This window comes from Myxine glutinosa, chromosome 3 (genome assembly GCF_964187855.1).
Source record: "Myxine glutinosa chromosome 3, kmMyxGlut1.1, whole genome shotgun sequence".
Lineage (NCBI taxonomy): Eukaryota > Metazoa > Chordata > Myxini > Myxiniformes > Myxinidae > Myxine > Myxine glutinosa.
In genome coordinates, this window is record NC_136263.1 from 171397483 (window position 1) to 171421692 (window position 24210).

Consider the following 24210-nt stretch of genomic DNA (forward strand, 5'->3'; position numbering starts at 1 on the left):
TGTGAGCCTCTCCGTTTAGGAGTCTATCGGTAACATTACACACACACACACAAACTGTGTTTTATAGAGATAGATTCCTTACTTTGGCTTCTTCTTTCCCCCGGTCACTTTAGTCCCTTCTTCCCATTGAATACCTGTGGCGCGATTTTGGCCCAACGCTTTATAGTTGGGTTTAGTCCTTTGTTAACGGCTTGAGCTGCGGGTTGCTAAACTGCTCGGCAATCTACCATCACATCCGCGGTTCGAGCGGGGACTCATTTCCTGCTTTGCGGAGAGATTGGTGAAGGTATTTGGGAAATCCTTGACCAATCACCCTGGCCAATCTCATCCCGCAAAGGAGCGAGATAGTTCCAGGACTCGGACAGCCAGCTTAAAAGACGAGGGGATTAAACCCCCCTCGGTAAGGGGAGTGCCGAAACCGAGATCCGTAACAATATATATAAAATAAGAATGCAAGTCCACATCGAGAACACACCCTCCAACCGCTCCTTAAAAATGGGCATGTAGATTTTGCCATTTAAATAACCAAATAAATAAATATATAGGTAGTGGAGATAGCAAAGCATGCATAAATAAATAAATAAATCGAGATGGTATGTATGGTGTGGTGATGGTAAATGTATATAAGTAAATACTTCAAGGTGACATGTCAATAGTGGAGACTAGCAGAAGTACCCGCATTGCCGGGTGGGGGAGGGGGGGAGGAGAGGGGAGTGGGGGAGGGAGGGAGAGGGGGGGAGGGGAGAAGAGGGGGGGAGGGGGAGGTGGAGGGGAGGAGAGGGGGGATTGGGAGGGGGTGGTGGGAGGGGAAAGGGAGGGGGGGGGAGAGGGGAGAGAGGAGGGGAAGGGGAATGGAGGGGGAAGGGAAGGGGGAGGATAGGGGAGGGGGAGGGGGATGGCGGGAGGGGGAGGGGGAGGGGGAGGGGGAATGGGAAGGGGAAGGGGTAGGGGGGAAAGGAAGGGGTAGGGGGGAAAGGGAGGGGTAGGGGGGAAAGGGAGGGGGAGGGGAAAGGGGAGGGGAGGGGAAAGGGGAGGGGGGAGGGGAGGGGAAAGGGGAGGGGAGAGGGGAGGGGAGGGGGAGGGGGAGGGGGGAGGGGGGAGAGGGAGGCTGTTGCATCTTCGCAACAGCACGAAGTGGATTTTGGAGACTCACCGATCCTGTGACGCCCTCCAGTACTGGCGTTGCCGGGCGGGGGAAGGGAGACCCATACATTCCCAACCCGTACATTCGCCCTCTCGACTCAAGCTCACTCGGACAAAAGCCTCGCACAAATTACACCGTGAAGGCCCAATGGCCATGTCTATTGCCACAAATCAAGTACGTGAGCGAGTCAGGCGCACTGAATTGAAATATATAGAACGCTCATACTCCGTGAAAAGTGAAGCCGCCGTGTCGCCATCTTGGTTAGCACGACTCGACCAACTCACTTCGCGATCTCGTTTGTTTTGAACATGTGAATTACGTGCGAACGCGTAACTGTGAGTTTATGGTGGCAAGGAACATCACGTGATCGCTCTGAGCGAATCAGCGCGCTGCTCTGCCACCTGCTCAGATTCCGTGTATAATATTCCTCGCTGAAATGCGCTGAGGTAAAAATATGGTAAAAAAATATTATGAAATTTTTTTTTTTAGGTCGGTCATGTTCTTCCCAGGCTCAATGGCCATGTCTATGCCAAATATCAAGCACGTGAGCCTCTCCGTTTGGAGTCTATTGGTAACATTACACACACACACACACACACACACACACACACACACACACACACACACACACACACACACACACACACACACACACACACACACACACACACACACACACATACACACACACACACACACACCACACACACACACACACACACACAAACTGTGTTTTACATATATATAGATGGTAAAGTGAATATAAATAAATATCCCCAAGTGGGCTGATGGTCATCTCTTTAAGGGTGTACTTCAGACCTCTGCTTAATTGGGGGGAACCACCCCTGGAGCTCCCATGATCAGAAATCGAAAAACACGAAATCGGAAAACGCGAGAATGCAAGAGATCCTGTGGACCATCGAGCAGGAGGGCTGTGTCGGGTTTCAGAGCAATCGGTTAGTAAATAGGGGACGAGTAGGGACCCAAAGTTTTGAGGGTGCCCCCATAATCTAAAATCTAAACATCGAAGCCCAGGTGAGGTGTCTCCTTCCCTCCGTTCGGCTAGAGGTCACAAACTGGATAAACACCATGATTTTTTTTTTTTTTTTTTTTTACACCCGTTAAACTATTATCCCAACCTCAAAAAAAATTCCAGCTTTTCCTTCCTGAGAGCATTCTCACTTCCGTTGGAAGTTTGAACTCCTCCATGAGCCTGGACCTTGTATACAAAGAAAAAACAAAGAAGTGCAATATGTCCGTCCATCAGTACTTGGGAGACCCTAGTACCAACTGGTCCTTGCCTGCTCAAAATGTTGGAGGATACAGCAACTTGAATCCCATCAAGTTGAGACCACTTGCACTGGACGAGGAGAAATATAAAAGGCGAAATAAATGTCTGTCCTCATTATGACAGGATATGTGGATCCCAGATCAGTCGATTTAAAGTTAAAAACTCACTAAAAAAAATTAAAAGTCACCATTTTGCACTTTATCTGCAGACATCACACTCGCTTAAGAGTGAGCCAATGATTTTCTCTTCCTTAAAAAAACAAAAATCAATAAAACTCGGAAATAAAACATTCTGCCCCATGACATTTGCCTCTGATTGCAAAATCAGTTGACATTCCTCATGTACAGATATTATTTCATACATGATACATGCACCAAATATGAAAGAGATACGTCCGGTCATTCAAGTAGAAGCTCCGTCCGGACGAAGACCCCATGGTTCGGCCAGCACCAAAAACATAAGCCCGGAACCGGGTTGAGCTTCTGTTAGGAGCTAATAAACTCGCAGAGGATTGTAAAAACGTACTGCGGTGAAGGGGTAAGGGTATTGGGGTGGGGGTTTAGAGAGGAGGAACGGGTATTGGGATGGGGGTTTAGAGAGGGGGTATGGGTATGGGGGTGAGGGTTAAGAGAGGAAGAACGGGTACTGGGGTGGGGGTTTAGAGAGGGGGTATGGGTATTGGGGTGGGGGTTTAGAGAGGGGTACGGGTATGGGGGTGAGGGTTTAGAGAGGAGGAATGGGTATTGGGGTGGGGGTTTAGAGAGGGGGTGCGGGTATGGGGGTGGGGGTTTAGAGAGGGGGTACAGGTTTTGGGGTGAGGTTTTAGACAGGGGTTATGGGTATGGGGGTGGAGGTTTAGAGAGGGGTATGGGTATTGAGGTGGGCTTTAGAGAGGGGGTACGGGTATTTGGGTGGGGGTTCAGAGAGGGGGTACAGGTATTGGGGTGGGGGTTTAGAGAGGGGGTACGGGTATTGGGGTGGGGGTTTAGAGAGGAGGTACGGGTATTGGGGTGGGGGTTTAGAGAGGAGGTATGGGTATTGGGGTGGGGGTTTAGAGAGGAGGTACGGGTATTGGGGTGGGGGTTTGGAGAGGAGGTATGGGTATTGGGGTGGGGGTTTAGAGACGAGGTACGGGTATTGGGGTGGGGGTTTAGAGAGGGGTTACGGGTATGGGGGTGGGGGTTTAGAGAGGCACGAGTGGTGGCTCACAAAAACATGTAATTTCGACCATCCTGTACACACAGTATATGACAGAGCAAACAAAGTTTCATCCTTTACGATATTTCAAGGTACAAACGAGGGAACTAAATCAGTAGGTAATGAAGCAATAGCTCTCGGGGGTCATTTCTAAGGACACGTTTCAAGACCATTCGCCTGCACACAGGATCCACCGCGAGGGACAGGGGGTGGGGGTGGGGTGGGGGTTCCATTATTCATGCCGTTACCGTACCCCCATCTTCGCTCATTATCATTATGTCAACCTCGGGCCGCTTTAAATTCTAATGACGCTTCGCATTAGCACGAGGTGACCTCCGCCATAATTAGTTGCCGTAATGGAAGCACATGTACACAATTGCGCGACAAATCGCGAGCGAACAAAGGGAGAGAGATGGGGAAGGTTTGGGGAGACCTAGTCCTTTTGTGTGGGTAAAATATTGCAAAATAAGGTGATCCAAAGAGACTCAGACCGCTTTACCTGCGACTCGTGCCGACGAAGCCATCGCACGCACCATCAGGAACATGCGGCAAATGTACTGTGTAGTCGTGGAAACGGCAAAGTTCGGCAAAACTGTGCTAGGCGTGTCGAAAATAACACCGCTCCCTCCTGTCACCCCGTTGAAAAACATTGCCACCCGAATCCTCAGGCCTTCCTCGTTTGCAAGATCTATGTGAATCTATATCAGCCGCGATAGTATTTGTCATACGTCAAATGCTCGGAACCTTTCCTGTATCATTGAAAATCGACTGGTGTTGTGAATTTTTGGAGGGGTCACGATTGGTAGCCTACTCTCAGTCCAGTTGACCTCAGAGATTAAGTGTTATTCCCCAAGGATCAGGACTTTTTTCCTGCGTTCAAACACCGAGGAGGAAGCCAGCCGGGAATATATATATATATATACACACACATACAGACTTGGCATTTAATATGGAATATTTTTTTGTGGGGGTGAACTTACTTTTCAAGATGACTTAGAACCAAAAGTTCATTGGAATTATGTTGAAATTATTCTAGATTTTGTTAATGTGACCTTTAAAAGAAACAAAAAACACATTTGACATTTCGAAGCAAATAAATTGATCCTTGAAAGTGATGTAAACTGATATCGAACTCAATTCACGGACAGTACTGTGTTAAACTTCTGTACGTTTTCCAAAAGTATCTCTTTATTTTGCACATTAGCCAAAAAAAATTTCAAGAAAAACAAAAGCTAAATTATGACTGGGATTACGGACAGTAAAATTACAGTTCAGTACTTCGTGTAACCCCCACGAGCATTCAGGAGAGCACGTACACGTCGAGGCATGCTGTTCACGAGATTTGCCAAGGTTTGGACAGGAATCGCTTGCCATGCAGTGACTTAAGTCTGCTGCAATTCACGCACAGAGGTCGGCTGCTGGTCCAAGTTGTCGATTTGATGCGTTAATTCTGCCCACAAGTTCTCTATAGGATTCATATCGGGGACATGGCAGGCCACTCCATATGCTCTTCACCACGGTCAGCAAGAAAGTGTTGGATATTGCGAGCATGATGAGGCCGTGCATTGTCATCTTGGAAGACAAAGTTTCCTCGAAAGGCTGCACGAGCAAATGGAAGCAATGTTTCTTCCAGAATGACCCTGTACTTGAACTGGTTCAGGTTTCCATTCAGAACAACCAGATCAGTTTTTCCCCCTGCATGAAAAGCAGCCCAAACGGTCATACCACCACCTCCAGCTTGGACTCTTGGCACTATATAATCTTCGTTGTGGGCTTCATGCACTTGTCTGTGCACTCGGACGTGGCCATCTTGACGATAGACCAGAAATCTAGACTCGTCACTGAAGGTCACGTGATTCCAGTGTCCTGGCTGCCATTGACGGTGCTCTCTGGCCCACTGCAATCGGTGCTGGCTGTGTTGTCTGGTCAGGCGTGGCTTTCTCAGGGGACGCCTGGCACGAGAGCCTGCTTGAACCAGTCGTTGGTTGACTAGCCTTCTGGATACAGGCACATTTGTCAGTTGCTGCCACTCAGCCCTAAGCCGATTAGCTGACTTGGTACGGCCATTGCAGACTAACCGGTGCAGCTGGCGACCATCACTCCTTGTTGTTCTGCGTGGACGTCCTGGCCTCGGTATTGGAGTAGGGACACCCCTCTGAGCATTTCGTTTCAGGATCTTTGACACCTGACCTTGAGTGATGCCATACTGCCGAGCAATTAGTCAGGTTCACTATGTTTTTTCGTTCAAAATTTTGGTAGATGAGCAAAACTATACATTTTTGGAATATTCAGAGCATGAGGAATCCAAAAATTAATGTTTACATTTGCGTAGACACCTTTGCGAAAATGACACTCAGGACAGTGATGAAGATCTGTAAAAGCATATTCCTGAACGGTATAGACCTCGTAGATCCTGTGTATAGGACTTATAGTTCAATCTGATACTACCTATAACTTCCTATAACAACCTATAACTTCAAAGGACTTGCAATATCATGTATTATGTAATACAGTTATATCACAAATATAAAGACAATGGTTTTCAATTACCTTTATTTGTTGCTTTTCTATAATCCTGAGCACTATTTTGAGGCCTTTATTGGATTCCTTGAACCAGAAAACATAGGATTAGCATATTTAATGAAGTCTCTAGGTTGACTAGAAGCCGAGATAGCGCAAAATATGTATTTTATGGCGGCCATTTTGAAAATCCAAAATGGCGGTCATGCAGGTGTCTGTGCAAATGCCAACATTGATTTTCAGATTCTCCATGCTCTGAAGATTCCAAAAATGTACAGGTTTGCTAATCCCAAAATTTTGAAAGAAATTATATATGTTAACATAGTGAACCTGACTATCTTCATCAATGTCCTGAGTGTCATTTTCGCAAAGGTGTCTACGCAAATGTAAACATTAATTTTTGGATTCCTCATGCTCTGAATATTCCAAAAATGTATAGTTTTGCTAATCTACCAAAATTTTGAACGAAATTATATTTGTTAACATAGTGAACCTGACTAAATAGCACGCTGTTTCATGCCAGAATTTCGTAAAGCCACCACTCCATGACAAACAGCATTGTCAAGTTGACGGACCATCTCCAGAGGAAGCGGCAATAACTTTTGTAGACGTGCAGCAGTTGTTTTCCACTAATACAGAACACAACAACCCTTATATACCCGATTGTGAAGCCAATCGTCAAATCTACCTGTCCTTACATTTTGTCACGCCACCTGTGATATAATCCTGTTATTGACTTCTTGCTGCAAAAGACAATCAGTGACATGGTTCTTTCAACAAAGACATCACCGAAGGGTAAAATAAACTCACCAGATTGATATACTGAGTTCAGAAAGTAAAATCCAAGTCAAGAAAAAAATAATATATTCCATATTAAATGCCAAGTCTGTATATATATGTGGGAGCTGTGCTCGCGCGATAAAATCGGACAAAATGGACGACGCCAGGAATGAAGTTTCTCTGAGCTATTTATTCCAAGCTCACTCAAACGAACTCAAAAGCACTGAATCAGCCCATCGAACGGGCGGCAATTTATATCGCAAAACTCAACACACAAAAGCCACGCCTCTCAGGCGGGGCGTGGTATGCAAAATAGGTAAGCCACGACTCTCAACGGGGCGTGGTATGCAAGGCAAGTGTTCGCCCGGGGAAGGCAAGTCTGAACATGCCCGGGCGAGTCCGCACACGTGACCACTCGCCGGTTGCGTCATCGGCCAGTGCACGGTAATTGTGTCATGCTTCGGTAACCGCTACATGCGCCCCCCCCAGAATTAACATGCACCGGGAGAGTCCGTTTGAGGGGGGTCCTGATGACCCGGCCGAAACGGCCCCTGGCGATTCGTGTGGGGGTGGTAGGTGGCGTGGCGGTGGATGGTCGGACGGAGGGCTTGGTTGACGGGGGATGGCCCCGTCGTGGAGGAAGGGCCAACCGTGGAGGTTGGTCGAGGTCCAAATGGGCCGGCTTGAGGCGTTCCACGGAGATGCGGTCCGGCTTGCCGCCAATGTCGATGGTGAACGAGTTGTCGTCCCTCTTCAGGACCCGGAAAGGTCCATCGTACGGCGGCCGGAGCGGTCCCCGGTGTGCGTCGTGCCGGATAAAAACGTACTCCGCAGTGCGAAGTGCTGGGGGGACGTGGGGTTGGGGGCAGCCGTGGTGGAACGTGGGCACAGGGGCAAATCTCCTGGCGGCCTCCTGGAGGACCGAGCGTTGGCGAGCCGCGGACCAGGGGCCGGTGGCGTCAGGGATGAATTCACCCGTCATGCGCAGTGGCTGGGCGTAGACCAGCTCGGCGGTGGAAGACTGGAGGTCCTCTTTAGGGGCCGTTCGGAGGCCCAATAGGACCCACGGGAGCCTGTCGGCCCAACCGTCGTCCTGGAGGCTGGCCCTGAGAGCGGCCGACCAGGGGCCGGTGGCGTTAGGGATGAATTCACCCGTCACGCGCAGTGGCTGGCCGTAGACCAGCTCGGCGGTGGAAGACTGGAGGGCCTCTTTAGGGGCCGTTCGGAGGCCCAATAGGACCCACGGGAGCCTGTCGGCCCAACCGTCGTCCTGGAGGCTGGCCCTGAGAGCGGCCTTCATCGAGCGGTGGAACCGCTCGCACAAGCCGTTGGCTTGGGGGTGGTAGGACGTGGTGTGGTGAAGCTTGACCCCCAAGGCCTGGGCGACCGCGTCCCAAAGCTCGGAGGTGAATTGCGGGCCTCTGTCGGAGGAGACATCCGAGGGGGCACCGAAACGGGCAATCCAAGTGCCAATGAAGGCCTGCGCCACGTCGGCGGATGTTGTTGATGCCAGCGGGACGGCCTTCGGCCACCTGGTGGTCCTGTCCACCATCGTGAGGAGGTGGGTGAAGCCCCGCGAGGAGGCAAGGGGTCCCACCAGGTCCACATTGACGTGGTTGAAGCGTCGCACGGGCATGTCGAATGGTGCCAACGGGGCCTGGGTGTGCCGGTGGACCTTCGCGCACTGGCAGGCGACACAGGCATTGGCCCAGTCGCGGACGTCTTTACGGAGCCCGTGCCAGACGAATTTCGCTGCCACGAGCTTCTGTGATGCTTTCCAGCCCGGGTGTGAAAGGCCGTGGAGGGCGTCAAAAATGTGCCGCCGCCATCCAGTGGGCACGATGGGGCGAGGTTGGCCCAAGGAGACGTCGCACAGGAGAACCGTGCCTGTGTCCTCGAAGGGGACGTCGGCCAACCGCAGGCCTGTGTCTGCTGTCTGGAGGGCTTGCTCCGTGGGGTCAGTGGTCTGGTCAGCCGCCATGCAGGCGAAGTCCACACCCAGGTGGACGGCGTCAGCGCCGGACCGGGAGAGGCAATCGGCCACAGTGTTGTCCTTGCCCACGACGTGCCGGATGTCCGTTGTAAATTCGGACACGGCGGAGAGGTGGCGCTGCTGGCAGGCCGACCACGGCTCCGTAACTTTGGCCATGGCGAAGACCAGGGGCTTGTGGTCCACAAACGCCGTGAACGGGCGACCCTCCAAAAGATGGCAGAAGTGGCGAACAGCCAGGTAAAGGCCGAGGAGCTCGCGGTCGAAAGCGCTATACTTGCGCTCGTTAGGGCGAAGCTATCGGCTGAAGAAGGCCAGCGGTTGCCAAGCCCCGTTCACCCACTGTTCATGCACGGCGCCCACCGCGTAGTCGGAAGCGTCCGTGGTGAGGGTGATGGGTGCGTCGAGTGCCGGGTGCGCAGGCATGGTCGCATTGGCGAGGGCCAGCTTAGTGCCAGTGAATGCCGCATCCATCTCTGTGGTCCAGGCGACGTCATGCTTGGCCGGCTTGCCCCAGAGGGCTTCATACAGGGGGCGCATGAGTTGGGCGGCGCAAGGCACGAACCGGTGGTAAAAATTTACCATCCCCAAAAATTCCTGTAGGGCCTTGATGGAGCGAGGGCGCGGGAAACTTGCGACTGCCTCCACCTTGGTAGACAGCGGGACGGCCCCGCGCTTCGTGATGCGGTGCCCCAGGAAGTCGACGGCCGTTACGCCAAACTGGCATTTCGCCGGGTTGATGATGAGGCCGTGCTGGCCGAGGCGCTCAAAATGCGTGCACAGGTGGACGAGGTGCTCCGCCCGGGAAGTGCTGGCGATGAGAATGTCATCCAGGAAGATGAACAGAAAGGTGAGATCGCGCAGCACACTATCCATCAGCCACTGGAAGACCTGGGCCACGTTCTTAAGGCCGAACGGCATTCGGAGGAACTGGTAGAGGCCAAAAGGTGTAATTACAGCCGTCTTCGGAACGTCGGCCGGCCGGACAGGTACCTGGTGGTAGCCCCGAATAAGGTCGACCTTGGAGAAGATCACCCGCCCCGCCAAACGGGCGGAAAAGTCCTGTATGTGTGGTATCGGGTATCGGTCGGGGGTGGTGGCGTCGTTGAGGCGGCGGTAATCACCACATGGTCGCCATCCGCCACCCGGTTTGGGCACGATGTGCAGGGGCGAGGCCCACGCGCTATTCGAGCGCCACACAATTCCCAATCGCTCCAGCGCGTCGAATTCCGCCTTCGCTACGGCGAGTTTGGCCGGGTCGAGGCAGCGAGCCCTGGCGTAGACCGGTGGACCTGTGGTCAGGATGTGGTGTTCGACGCCGTGCTTGACGGCGACGGCCTAAAACGTCGGCTGCGTGAGGGCGGGAAACTCGGCGAGTATGCGGGTGAAATCGTCCACGGCCGGGAGCGCGCAGGCTAGCTTGGTCGGAGCGGAGCCGCTCAATGAGCAAGCGAGCGAGCTGAAGGTCTCCGCATTGATGAGCCGACGCCATTTGACGTCGACCAAAAGCCCATGCGCACAAAGAAAATCTGCACCCAGCAAGGCCATGGGCACGTTCGCCGTGATGAAGTCCCACCTGAATCGCTGGCCCCCAAAACAGAATGCAATGCTGCGCGAACCGAAGGTGCGGATGGAGGAGCCGTTTGCGGCGACCAAGACGGGGCCGCACAGCGCGCCCTGTTTGTCCTGCACCGAGGCGGGTATCATGATCAGCTGAGCGCCGGTGTCACACAAAAACGCCGCCCGGACTCTGTGTCCGTGATAAACAGAAGGCTGCCTGAATGGCCGACGCTCATGGCATGCAGCGAGCGCCGGCCTGGTCGTTTCCCGACCCGCCGAAAGTGCATGGTGGGCGGCACGTTCTGGCCTTCTGCCCGAACCTGGCATGGTAATAGCACATGGTCCGCTCTGGTGGAGGCTCCGGCGGTTGCGTCGGGTTCGGTTGACGGGGCGTCGTGACGGCGGTCAGTGCCGCAGACTCGGCCAGTGGTGGTGCGGGCGTTGCCTCAGTCGGCCCAGCATTCCAAGTGGCTGCTCCGACGTGTCTCCTGGCCGAGAAAAATGTATCGGCCTCCTTGGCCAGGGCGCGAGGGTCCGTGATGGGCGAGTTAGCCAAAGCTAACCGTACTTGCCCGGGTAGCCGCCGGAGGAACAGCTCGCGGAAGAGGAAGTCTGGGCTGTGTTCACCGAGAAGAGCAAGCATGTGGTCCATGCATTCGGATGGACGGGCCTCACCCAGCTCCGGGAGGTCAAGTAGTTGTCGCGTGCATTCGGTCTCCGTGAGTCCAAACGCACCGAGGAGTAGGCCTTTGAGCGCGCCGTATTTGTCGGCGTCCGGCGGGTGCTGTAGGAAGCTCAAGACCCCGGCAGCGGTGGAGGCGTTGAGCGCGGAGACCATGTGGTGGTAGCGCATCGTATCCTCTGTAATCTTCCGCAGGGCGAATTGAGAATCCGCTTGAGCAAACCAAACGGCCACGTGCGATTCCCAAAAGCCCGGGAGCTTCAAAGCTGCAGCTGACTCCATCGCCGTGTTCGTAGAAAGGGGTCACCAATTGTGGGAGCTGTGCTCGCACGATAAAATCGGACAAAATGGACGACGCCAGGAATGAAGTTTCTCTGAGCTATTTATTCCAAGCTCACTCAAACGAACTCAAAAGCACTGAATCAGCCCATCGAACGGGCGGCAATTTATATCGCAAAACTCAACACACAAAAGCCACGCCTCTCAGGCAGGGCATGGTATGCAAAATAGGTAAGCCACGCCTCTCAACGGGGCATGGTATGCAAGGCAAATGTTCGCCTGGGCAAGGCAAGTCTGAACATGCCCGGGTGAGTCCGGACACGTGACCGCTCGCCGGTTGCATCATCGGCCGGTGCACGGTAATTGTGTCATGCTTCCGGTAACCGCTACATATATATATATATATATATATATATATATATATATATATATATATATATATATATATATATATGTATATATATATATATATATATATGTATATATATATATATATATATATAGATATATAATTATATATATATATATACATAATTGTTTTTGTTTTTTGTTTTTTTAAATATATACAGTATATATATATATTATATATATACTGTACATATATATATATATATATATATATATATATATATATATATATATATATATATATATATATATATATATATATATATATACATAATTGTTTTTGTTTTTTGTTTTTTTAAATATATACAGTATATATATATATTATATATATACTGTACATATATATATATATATATATATATATATATATATATATATATATATATATATATATATACATACATACATACATACATACATACATACATACATACATGCATACATACATACATACATGTGTGTATATACAGTCACGTAAAAAAGTAAGTACACCCCATGTAAAGTTTTGACTTTTTCAACATATTTCAACATGCAGCTATTTGATCTTCATTTCAACAATATTGATAGATAAAGGTGATATAACATAACAAATATCATGAAACATTTACATTTTGTAGTCCATTGTATAATTTAAATAAACATAAATGCAAATTTCACATGTGGAAAAAGTAAGTACACCCCTACATTTATCACTACTTCAAATACCTAAAATTAGAATCAGGTGCACCAGCTCAGGTGCAAATGATTAGAACATCGTTAGAGAGGATCTTGGAGGAACCTGTCTTATTTAAACCGCAGACATTTAGTTTGGTTTGCTCTTTGTTGTTGAAGTGTGCGGCGTCACCATGCCTAGATCAAAAGAGCTCACTGAGGCCTTCAGAAAGAAGGTTATAGATGCCTACGAGTCTGGGAAGGGATTTAAAAAGATCTCCAAACAATTTGATATCAATCATTCGACTGTCCGGAAGATCATCTACAAGTGGAGAAGATTCCAAACAACTGCCAACTTGTTCAGGCCAGGCCGCCCCAGCAAGTTCAGCCCGAGAGCAGACCGCAAGATGCTGAATGAAGTCTCTAAGAACCCCAGAATGTCATCACGGGACCTACAGGTAGCTCTTGCCACTGTTGATGTCAAAGTGCACGAGTCTACCATTAGAAAAAGGCTGCACAAATTTGATCTACATGGGAGGTGTACCAGGAGGAAACCTTTGCTGTCCAGAAAGAACATCAGGGCAAGACTAAAGTTTGCCAATGAACACCTAGGCAAAGACCAGCACTTCTGGAACAATGTGCTCTGGACAGATGAGTCAAAGGTAGAGCTATTTGGCCACAGTACCAGAAGACATGTTTGGCGAAAACATAAGACAGCATTTGACCACAAGAACCTGATACCAACTGTAAAGCATGGTGGTGGAAATATTATGGTTTGGGGCAGCTTTGCTGCATCAGGGCCTGGGCAGCTCACCATCATATAATCCATTATGACTTCTTCATTGTACCAGAGGGTGCTTGAGGATAATGTGAGGCCATCTGTCGGAGAGTTGAAGCTCAACCGAAGGTGGACCTTGCAACATGACAATGACCCTAAACATACCAGTAAATCCACCAACGAATGGCTGAAAAGAAAGAAATGGAGGGTTCTGGAATGGCCAAGTCAAAGCCCGGATCTAAATCCCATCGAGATGTTGTGGGGGGATTTGAAACGAGCTGTGCCTGCAAGAAACCCCTCAAACATCGCACAGCTGAAAGTATTCTGCATGGAGGCGTGGGGAAAAATTTCTACTATTCGATGTCATAAACTGATAGACAGTTATAAGAAACGTCTACTTGAGGTTGTTTCTGCCAAAGGGGGCAATACCACCTATTAGAACCAAGGGTGTACTTACTTTTTCCATATGCGAAATTTGCATTTATGTTTATTTAAATTATACAATGGACTACAAAATGTAAATGTTTCATGATATTTGTTATATTATATCACCTTTATCTATCAATATTGTTGAAATGAAGATCAAATAGCTGTATGTTGAAATATGTTTAAAAAGTCAAAACTTTACATGGGGTGTACTTACCTTTTCACGTGACTGTATATGTGTATGTATCATGTACGTATCTTCACATACTAAATAATACCAGTTCTCTTTGTTAGTCCAGTTGGCGGTTTATTGCAACTTCAACAATGAACACGGTCTGAAAGACATAAGAATGAACATAATGATCAGTAATGATTAAGAATCCTCGATCTCCCCCCAAGTCTTTGGCATGGAAAATATAAGTGTATAACAAGTGTGTGTGTCTTTTGGCATGACAAACACTGAGAATATGAAGAATATATGTAACTAACTTTGAAGCCAATTGAAAAACTGGTGAACCAGAAACCAAACACAATATCAGTAATGGTCATGCCAGAATCACATGTCCTTGTCAGAGTGCCAGGCAGGCTTGCTAGTGCTTCGGCCGGACCGTCTGGGTGCAGCAGCTGGTTTGTCAAGCGCAGGGCGTGTGGTAACCGCATTGGGTTTGGGACCACTGACTTAAGGAGGTGACATTGGAGGCGCTGCACTGATATGCCGAGTTACCTGCGATGACTTAGCCATAGATGGGGATGTAGCATCATCAAAGAGCTGATGGCGGCCAGGAGGGCTCCGGTTGACCCTGGGTGATTCAACAGGAAACGTAGCAGGTGGCTGCGGTGGAGTGGTGTCAGAGTTGATGGTGGGATGTTGCGGTGGCATTGGACTAGTAATGGATGGTCCACAAGCCTCCTTGTGACTGGCCCGGGTTGTGGTGTGCAAAATGCATGGGTGTGGGATGTTCTGCCGAACCATTGGTCTCTGCACTCAAATATCAGCATCTATCGTCAATCTTGGTCGGGGTGTTAGCACAGGAATGTACTTTCGCAGGAATTTCCTATTGCGCAGAGTAACCCTTCCTGAACCGTCAACTCTTGCCACATATTGGTCAAACTGGCGAACCTCGATGATGATGCCGGTTTTGTCCCATTTGAGGGGGTGTGGCCCGGTCTGATTCTGGATGCGAACACAGTCGCCGACAACAAGGGGCAAGAGTCTCTTTGTATGTTCAGACCAGCGCTCAGCGTCTCTCATGTGGCGGTTGCTGAGTGCTTCCTCCCAAGCCGCCAGAGTCCTACGCCAAGTGTTATGAGGTTTGTATCTGCCAGGTGGTATTGGGATGAAGTCTCGAATTGGGCGGCCAAAAATGCACATCGCTGGAGAGAGTTTTGTGTCTCTGTCTGGAGTATTTCTATACTGGAGCAGTGCACGTTGGAATGCATTGGTATCAAGGCCTCTATTAGGGCTAGTGTTGTCCATGAGAAGATGCTTCACAGTCTTGACACCAACTTCAGCATGGCAGTTGCTATGTGGATAAGCTACTGAGGAGAGTCCATGATGTACACCCCAGTCCTTGAGGAATTGACATGTAGCGACAGCTGTGAATTCAGGACCACCATCGGAAGCTAATTCATCAGGGATTCCAAATGTGACAAAGGTACGTCTTAGGCAAGCGATGAGTCCACCTGCACCATGTGAGGCTCTCTCAACTATCGGCCAGTTAGAATACCAGTCGACCACTACCAAGTAGTTGCATCCTTTGTAGTGAAAGTAGTCGGCACACATGCATTGGAATAGATAATCTGGAGGTGTCAGAGGAGTGGGTGGTGCACTTGGATTGGAGGGCGCAATCCGATTACAATGGTAGCACCCAGCACGAAGGGCCGCAATGGCAGGGGCGATGCCAGGCCAGAAGATGGAAGACTCGGCTCTCGCAGTCATAGTGGTCACCCCTTGATGGGCAGTGTGCAGAGTGGCTAACACCTTGTCCCTGAGAGACGGTGGTATAAGGAAACGATCCTCGTAGAGTATGACACCATCAACTGTATGTAGACTATCTCGAAATTGGAAGTATTCGCATAGGGGTCCAGGGAGCTCATGACGGAATTCAGGGATACCTGACTCGATAAGGTCAACAAGGCTTTGCATGTTATTGTCACTCGCTATTGCGGTTCGAACCCTGTCCCATGTTACAGATTTGAGGCTGAGTGAGGAGAGGGAGGACATAGCAGACGTGGAAACATACTCGTCGGGGGTTTCTGGTGCTGATCTATGTAAGCCACTCAGGAGGGTTTTGGAATGTGTCAGGATGATGGGTGTGGAATCAATGGCCGCCATATCGTCAGTGAGGGTCAGTTTCTCAGGCTCTCCAGTAGGGTGGCGTGAGATGCAGTCTGTGGTGCGATGTCTAATCCCCGGCACATGGACCATCCGGAACCTGTATCGCAGGGTCTTCTCCTTCAAGTTCCTAAGTCGAGCATTTGAGATATCCTAGAGACTTCGATCATTAAAGATCCTGAGCAGAGGTTTGTGGTCATCAGCGATTATGAGGTCTTCACATCCCAGAACAAAGTATCTGGCCTTATCTAGGGCGTCAGCAACTGCTAGGGCCTCACCCTCAACTGGTGCATAACGTGATTCAGCAGAGTGGGTGAATCTGCTGCCAAAGAGCGTGATTTTCCATCCTGTGTGACAACAGAAGGGTTTTATGTTGGTACAGGTACAGTGTTTCTGCAGGAGCCAGAAGCCAATGCCAGTCTTGGACCAGTCTGTAGCGAGGCACGTGAGCTTGCTTGGGTCGAATATCCGGACACCCTCCTCAATCTCACTGGCAATGACAGCTTTCGACTCTTCAAATGCATCTTGGAGGTGCTCATCCCACTTAAATGGTGTAATAGGTTTAAGTAGTTGCCGGAAGGGAAACATCTTCTCAGCCATACTAAAAGCGTATGACACTTGATTGACAAGTCCAAACCAAGAACGTACATCTGTGATGTCCTTGGGTGTTGGGAAATCGAGGATCGTGCGTAAGTATTTCCTGCAAGGACGGACACTATTGGGAGTTATTTCGAACCCAGAAAATTCCACTATATCTTCGCCAAACACAAACTTGTCAGGGTTCAGGGTGATTCATTCTGTCCACAGGTGTCAAGCCACTAAACAGCCTGGAAGAAACTGTCTGCCAGCGAGTCAGACCATAGCAAGACGTCATCAACGCATTTGGTCTTATTGGGGATGTCAGACACGATCTCGTCATAACGTCTTGTATATCCATCGCCAGACGCAATATACCCTTGAGGGGCTGTTTATAGCGGTATCTACCCCGGGGTGTGATGAAGGTGGTCAGGTGCCGGTCTTATTTGCAGATGGGCACGCTGTGGTAACCGTTCCACGCATCAAAGACCGTCTTCTTCTTACCGTTCAGAACCGATCTAGCCTGATGAAAGGGTGATGGCGTGTGATGTGTTTCCCGTGTAGCATGGGCGTTGAGGGCCTGGAAATCAACGGTGTGGCATGGCTGGCCATTCTTCTTTGCTCAGACAACCATTCTATGGCACCAGGTGACGGGTTCACCAATGAGGACTGGTTCAAGCACACCCAACTGTACATCGTGGTCTATCCCAGCTTTGACCACATCCCGCCAGGTTAGTGGGACTGGTACCGGTGTGTTGTGTGCCACTTGTTCAGCATTAGGATCCACCATCAGTTTCATGGGCGGGCCATCCATTAGAGGCAATGTTTGATGCTCACAAGTGTTAAACGTGCTTGACTTATAGTATTCAAGGAGATACTGTTGTAGCTTCATGCGATTAGCATCAGTTGCGGGGAACGGCAGCTTTGTCGGGGGTGGTGGGGGTCGACGACGCTGAGGGCAACGGCACGCTGTAGTGGGGTCTTCCTGTAAGACTGCTGTTGCGTCCGACTGCTGTGCTGTCAGGTCTACACCAATCTTGGGGAAGCTATCCGGGATGATGTCAAGGGCGACACAGGCTTCTCTGCTGAGGAGGAGCTTGTCAGAGCTTTCTGTGACATAGGTCATTTGCCTAGTTTCAACAGCATGACCCCGTTTGTCTTTGCCCGACAAGCGGAGTACAGTGGCCCCAAGGATATTGATGCCTCCATTGTTGGCAGTGCGCATTCTCATGGTTACTGGGATGAGGTCAGATTTGCGCAAACCAAGGCATGGATAACCTTTATACCAGCAAGGCAACTCTGGCACCCTGTGTCTGCCATCGCGGGGACATGACAAGTCATGGTCTGAGGGGATAGGTCAAAGCCAAGGGCTGCGTAGTCTTCGCGCATGATTTTGACAGTCACACTAACAAATGGTTGAGGTTTTGAACCCTTCCTGATCCATGTATTAGAGAGTTTGTCATAAACATGGTGGTCAAGGGTGATGGAACGCTCACTGCGTGATCGACCCGAATTAATAACATTATCAAACTCATTACATTCATGCCCAGATATGTTGGGAGTTTCATTTGACTGTTGTTCTGATACATGGACAGTACATAAAGTATCAAACACAGCATTTTCACTGTTATTAGAAGAGGCACTCGTGCGTTTGGGTTTGTTCCTACTGCGACATACACTCTCCATGTGATTATCGCGATTGCAATGCCCACATCTGTGACCATATGCCGCGCATTCTGTTTTGCGAACGTGGGCTGGGGCGCAACGTGAGGTATGCAGTAGTTGGTGCATGTTGAACATCCCACCACCCAGGGTGTCCTTCGTGAAGAGTATAGACCGTGTTCATAAATAAGACCAGTTCTCTTTGTTAATCCAGTTGGCGGTTTATTGCAACTTCAACAATGAACACGGTCTGAAAGACATAAGAATGAACATAATGATCAGTAATGATTAAGAATCCTCTACATACAGTAACTAGAACAGCACTCTGCAGAGCGCATACCTCCGCCAGGATAAACAGTTTATGTTTTGTATCCCACTGATAGGCCGGATCTGGATTCGGACCGGGACCAAAATCTATTCAGCTTGTTCTTCTCTCGTACCCAGACCCATCCACCTACTTTTGTCATAACTCGTCCATAACCTTTTAAAATATCATGTTATATATCGCTTTTCGCCGGATCTATCTCTCAATTTGACAAGTAAAAATTTGAGAATTTTCGAATAGTGTAGGCATTTTGTGTTAAAAGTGATTAAACAAGTTTTTTAGGATAATTCGAGGGTGCTAAATTCAAAAATGCTGTTTAACCGGTTCAATTTTGGAGTCTTAACCTTCAAATTGTAAAAAACAAAATGCCCGCCATTTTCAGCATATTTTTTGCCATAACTTGAATTTTAAGCAACATAGAAGGCTCAAAATAGTGGCAATACCCATGTTTGTGATACTGAGGATTCCAAATTTACTGTTACCTAAGTTGTAACTAGTTTGGTTTCACCGCCATGTTGAATTCCAAGATGGCCGCCATATTTTTGGTAATTTCTGGGGTGTATTTTTTTATGTACATCACTTTCACTGGTCAAATGCGCTTTTAATTTCTTTAGAACAAAAAAAATGATATTAAATCATTTCTAAAGTGCATTTAAAAAAGGGGTAAAGTTCCAAAATGGCTGCCTTTTAGTAATTATACTTTATATATATAAATACCGTATAGCTCAATATTGGCATTCTCAAATGTTTACCTGTCTATCTGAGTCTGTTCTGTTTCTGCATTCTAGTTGTCTGTTGTATGCACATGCACATCCTCCTGTGCATGTTAGCCCAGCTTTTCTGCAGCTGCAACGGCCATTTATACATCCTTTGGTACATCCGCATGTTACTATCTCGTGACACGCCTTAGGAATTGGAGATAGCGTCATCAACTTCGGCACCAAGTTCCCATCGATGTATGTCCATCCCATGTCTGTTACTTGGGGGAGTACTGGAGTAGCGATGGTTGCGCGCTTCCAAATAAAAGCCTGGTAATGTGCGCGCCTTATGTGTAGTCTCACTGCATCTGATGTTGGTGGCAGAGTCTCCTGTGGACAACCCTTAGAGAAGAGTATTACACGTGCCTTGTCGCATCTGTCCACATCATCGGGTACCTTGTAAAGACGGCATATGAACTTTTCTGCATCGTTGATTACTTCTTCAGTGATATCTTCTGTGCCTAGATCTGTCAACAATTGGCTGTGTGTTTGAAACACCTTCCAGGCTGTATTTTTGCCGTGGCCAGCAAGCTGTGACACACTGTCACAACCAGTAATTGCATGGAATGGCAGCAACGCTTCCACTTGGCAAGGTGGCAGTTTCTGGTGGAGTTTGTGGATGGGAATGTATTTTGGCTTCTTAAGAGTTCCTGCCTTCATCCACAGCTGAGTGCATGGCATCTTATCAAAATGAGCAGCTAACAAGACCAGCACGTCAGTGTCACGCACTAAAACCACCACTGTTTCAGCATTTGTGTCGACGCAATGAAGAACAAGTCGTGTGTCCGCCTCCTCATGGTTGGCCTGTAGGGATGATGTGTCCATCTCTGGATCTGAAGATTTCACGTCTGTGATCTGTGCAAATCCTCCAGCCACTACAAGTGTTGTGGGTGCAATAGACACTGCATTTGTCATGAGCTGCTGAGAAAGAAACTCTGCTAGATTTGCCTTATTCTCTCCAAGTGAGAGAAAGTTGGTCCATTTGTCTGGTAGAGGAACGTTTTGGTTTTCTATTACCCGACGTATTGGTCGAGAGGCCCAGGTACGTTTCATTCTGGTTCCAGTCTTTATGGAATCCTGCTGGTATCGGTCGAAAGTTACGTCAACTCTCTCAAATTTTTTCCCCATGGCAAACACTGAATTCACAAACGCATCTGCATATTCACCAAATGTGGTTATTCCGCTGGGCTTTCCAAGAGCCATCACCAGTGCTTGACCATCAATTACTAAGCAAGTACTTCCAGTTAATGTCACTTGTTCTGGGGTTGAGACATCTTGAATCAACTCATTTGCCAGTCGAGATTTACCGCTACTGCCTGTATGTAGACTCCCATTCATGGCAGCAAGTGAAATTAGCACAGGCATAAGCTCATGCTGCAGAATCAGGTCCAGGTTTATCACACGCCCTGCTTTGGAAGCTGTCACAAGTCGCTGTAGAATGTTTCTATCTGCCTTGATGGTCGTTTCTTTGCCTTTGCTTTCTTTGCAGTCTACAGCATACAGAGACGAGAAAGTCTGTGCTTTTTTCCTATGTAAAGCGGCATTGAAATTGATATGACATGTGCCATCAGGAGGCTGAAGAAGGCGCTGATCAACAAACTCATCCAGCTGCACCTGTCCAAGTTTTTCTGCATTAAGCAAAGAATATTGAATGCTCTCCGATGCCAAATCCTTGGTAGCAATATTCTGCAGTACAGAAGATGACATTCCCTCACTGAATACATCGAATCGTCGGAAAGCTGAGACGACTTTCTCCTCATCAAGGTTGTCATGCCCTTTCCTGGAAGGTGTAAGCTCGTTGTACACATACTCACTTTCCTCCCCTTCGATCATCAGCATTTGTCTAGTTTTACTCGATATGCAAGTTCTCAAGTTATATGATAGTGCCCATCTGCCTAATGCAGAGATACTTCTTGTGATGCCCACAATGCCACCGCTCTTCTTTCCAGTGCCATTCAGCCATTCTTGGCTATGATCAGGTGATACTTGATTGAATTTCCGGCCGGACTCCTTTACAACAAAATTTCCTGCCTGGAATTCCTGAAGGACTTCTGGTGGAAGGCAGTTCATTTCTGCTAGGTAAATGGTTCCCCATCTAGCATAATGAGTGTGGTCATACCTAAAGAAGAAAGGTAGCATCCTCCTGAAGGCATACATGTGGAGGTCCCAGACACCATCACGCTGTGCTCTGATGAAAAGCAAAAGAATGCTTACCATGTCCATATATTGCCACCAGAACTGAGAATTTGGATTGTCTTCCTGTAGTTTGTGACTAAAGGTATCCATGTGATTATGGAAGTCCTCTGTAGAGAATGTATCCAGCAGCTCTGCAAAATCATAGTCGTTGAATTGCAAAGTGCTCTGCAGTTGTTCCTTCAACTCTTTATCATGCTCGTCTAAGTAACTGTAGAGTTGGGGAAGAAGTAACTGCCACAAGGCCTGTAATGTGATCTTGTGGACTCTAACGGCATGTGCATATGCTTTGCCCGCTATTCCGTGTTGTGCTGCATTGGCTCCAAGAATGTCAGTTTCGGTCCACACATCAATTAGACCACAATCTTGCATGTGTTGTCCAATTACTCGAAGGAAGTTCATGGATGTATGCAGTCCACCAAGGCGTGGTATGAGGATATCATTGTATTCTGGAACAGACCACTTTAGCTCCATTAGCTTTGGAAATAGGGCTTCATCGACAGTTAGGACAATATGTTTCTGGTTGAGGGCTTGTGTGATGTGTAGCGCTCTTCGAACAACAGTGTTCAAAGTATTAATGTCATGCGCTGGGGCTTGAATGATTGGCAGATACCCTACAGTACTCGTTTCAGGATTAACATCTCTGTGTTCCTGGTTGAATGCAGTCCATGACGGCTTTGGAGAAGTTGATTGTCTTGTCATCATGAACGCATTATCTGTTGCCTGTGCTTTCAATGCTGAAGGTGATTCTTCAAGGGGAATGTCAAACCACTCCTGTTTAGTAGCAGCTCTGAAAGGAGGTTAAGTAATACTCTTAGAGTTGGCATGTACAGGTAAGATATCATTCATGGCATCAGGAATACTCAATGTAGTATTTTTTGAGAGTTTGATACCATCTAGGAGACTGCCAGCAGGTGGTCCTCTCTGCCAAGCAGCAAATTGTGTGGCATGGAAGGAGTTTTTCCCATCAAGCGTGTTTTCGTTAATATCAATATTGTCAGCAGAGAAAAAAACGAAACGATCTTTCACTAAATTGGGTGGTAAGACAGCCCCACTTTCATCCATTCCTTGCAGCGTACCCTCTGCTAAGGCTGTGTCTAATCGACGTACGTCTGTGTAGCTTATAACATGTCCAGCATTGTGAAACATCTGCACTAGCTCCTTTGAGCGAGTTGCTTGGTGCAGGGCACTGCCTAATCCGATGTGTTTTGGAGTCAAGTGCTTGTCACCACTAGCTGTGTAAATGAAATATTGTGCAATACTGAGGATGCGGCATCGTCTTACTGACTCCTCTTTGCTTTCATCATAATCCTCATCAATGTCTTGCTCTAGTAGACGCTGGCCGCCCAGCATCATGTTAAAGAACATATACAAGCTATCGGGTACACATTCTATTGCTGCCTGCTCACTGACGTCCACTCCTTCATGTGCTGGTTGTGAAAGAATATCACCCCTTAGTTTCAGAGCAACATGTACCATAGAGAGCAATTCATCTTCTTCCTGTGGTTTATAGGTGGGGATTGTGACTATGGTGTCGTCATCCTCTTCGCGTGTTATCTTTGAAATGGGTATGTGGGCAAACTTCAGTGGAACAAAGACACTGCGTCGCTCACTTGCTTCGTTATCACGAAGTACAAGTATCTCATAGAATTCACCAATCTTATCTGCCAATTTATCCGTGAAGGTGCTCATTCTGCTGGTAAATGACACTGGAATATCTACGTTGGATTCTTCAGCAATTGTACAATACCGGTTCCACACTTCTTTTAGCTCTAATACATGACCGTGCTCAGCAGAATATTTGAGCTCATCGCAAAGCCACAGCATTGCAATATCAGCATGTCGAGAATCCTGTTTAGTTTGGGTTGTCTTTCTGGTGAACTGCACATAGCAGGAGAGATGGTACTTTCCTTCCGCGGCAATTAGGTCACTAACACCAGCAACACGCTCTCGCATTTTTTTTTCAAACTCAGAAGCTTCCAATATTTCAGTGCTCTTCTTGAAGGTGGTGACTGAAGTCAACTTCTGCTTGGCCTTGTTCTCTTGGCAGAACATGCAGAATTCCCAATTAATGGGCGGTGAGCTACTACGATTATATGAGGAAGGTTGGGTTTCTGTTCTTGATGCTGATGAACTAGAGGACGGGCTACTCTCTGCCAATGAGTCCGCCTTGAGTTTATCTAGTTTCGTTTTGTTTGTATACATAGCATAGCATGATTTATGCCAAACTAGTTGTTTTTTAGAGTCGTGTTTAAGGGCTTCTGAGAGTCTGTCAACTGCATCCTTGTACTTGACATGTCGTAACTTTTGTCGCTCGTGGGTAACATTTGATAATGTGTTGAGGCCTTTTTCTGTGGCAGCAAACAGTTTATCGTTTGTCTTTATATCTTGGCATATTATGCACAGGTTGAGCGAAACTGGGACTGGTCGCGAGTGGGATGCTAAGTAATGCATCCATGGTGAGGGAGTTATCGCACTACCTGTAATGAAAAAGAAAACAAATTACAATTAACGTTTTAAATTACTCATTTCTTATTTTCAGAAAATAATCATCATATCCATATTCGTCGACCACGATATCCAAAACCAACACCTCAGCCATCGACTCACTTATCATGTTCATTTCTGAACCACTTCTCACCTCAAACTTCACAA

General features: G+C 48.1%; 1 protein-coding gene across 1 annotated transcript in view; it reads right to left on the reverse strand.

Annotated features, from left to right (window-relative positions):
- The window catches only part of MSRA (methionine sulfoxide reductase A), a gene marked incomplete in the record, with an annotated part of 437378 nt that extends 433058 nt beyond the window's left edge, over window positions 1-4320 (reverse strand). The window contains 1 exon segment of the mRNA XM_078774732.1: window positions 4132-4320. Coding sequence (XP_078630858.1) covers window positions 4132-4282 — 151 coding nt within the window.
- Window positions 4321-24210: the final 19890 nt, after the last annotated feature.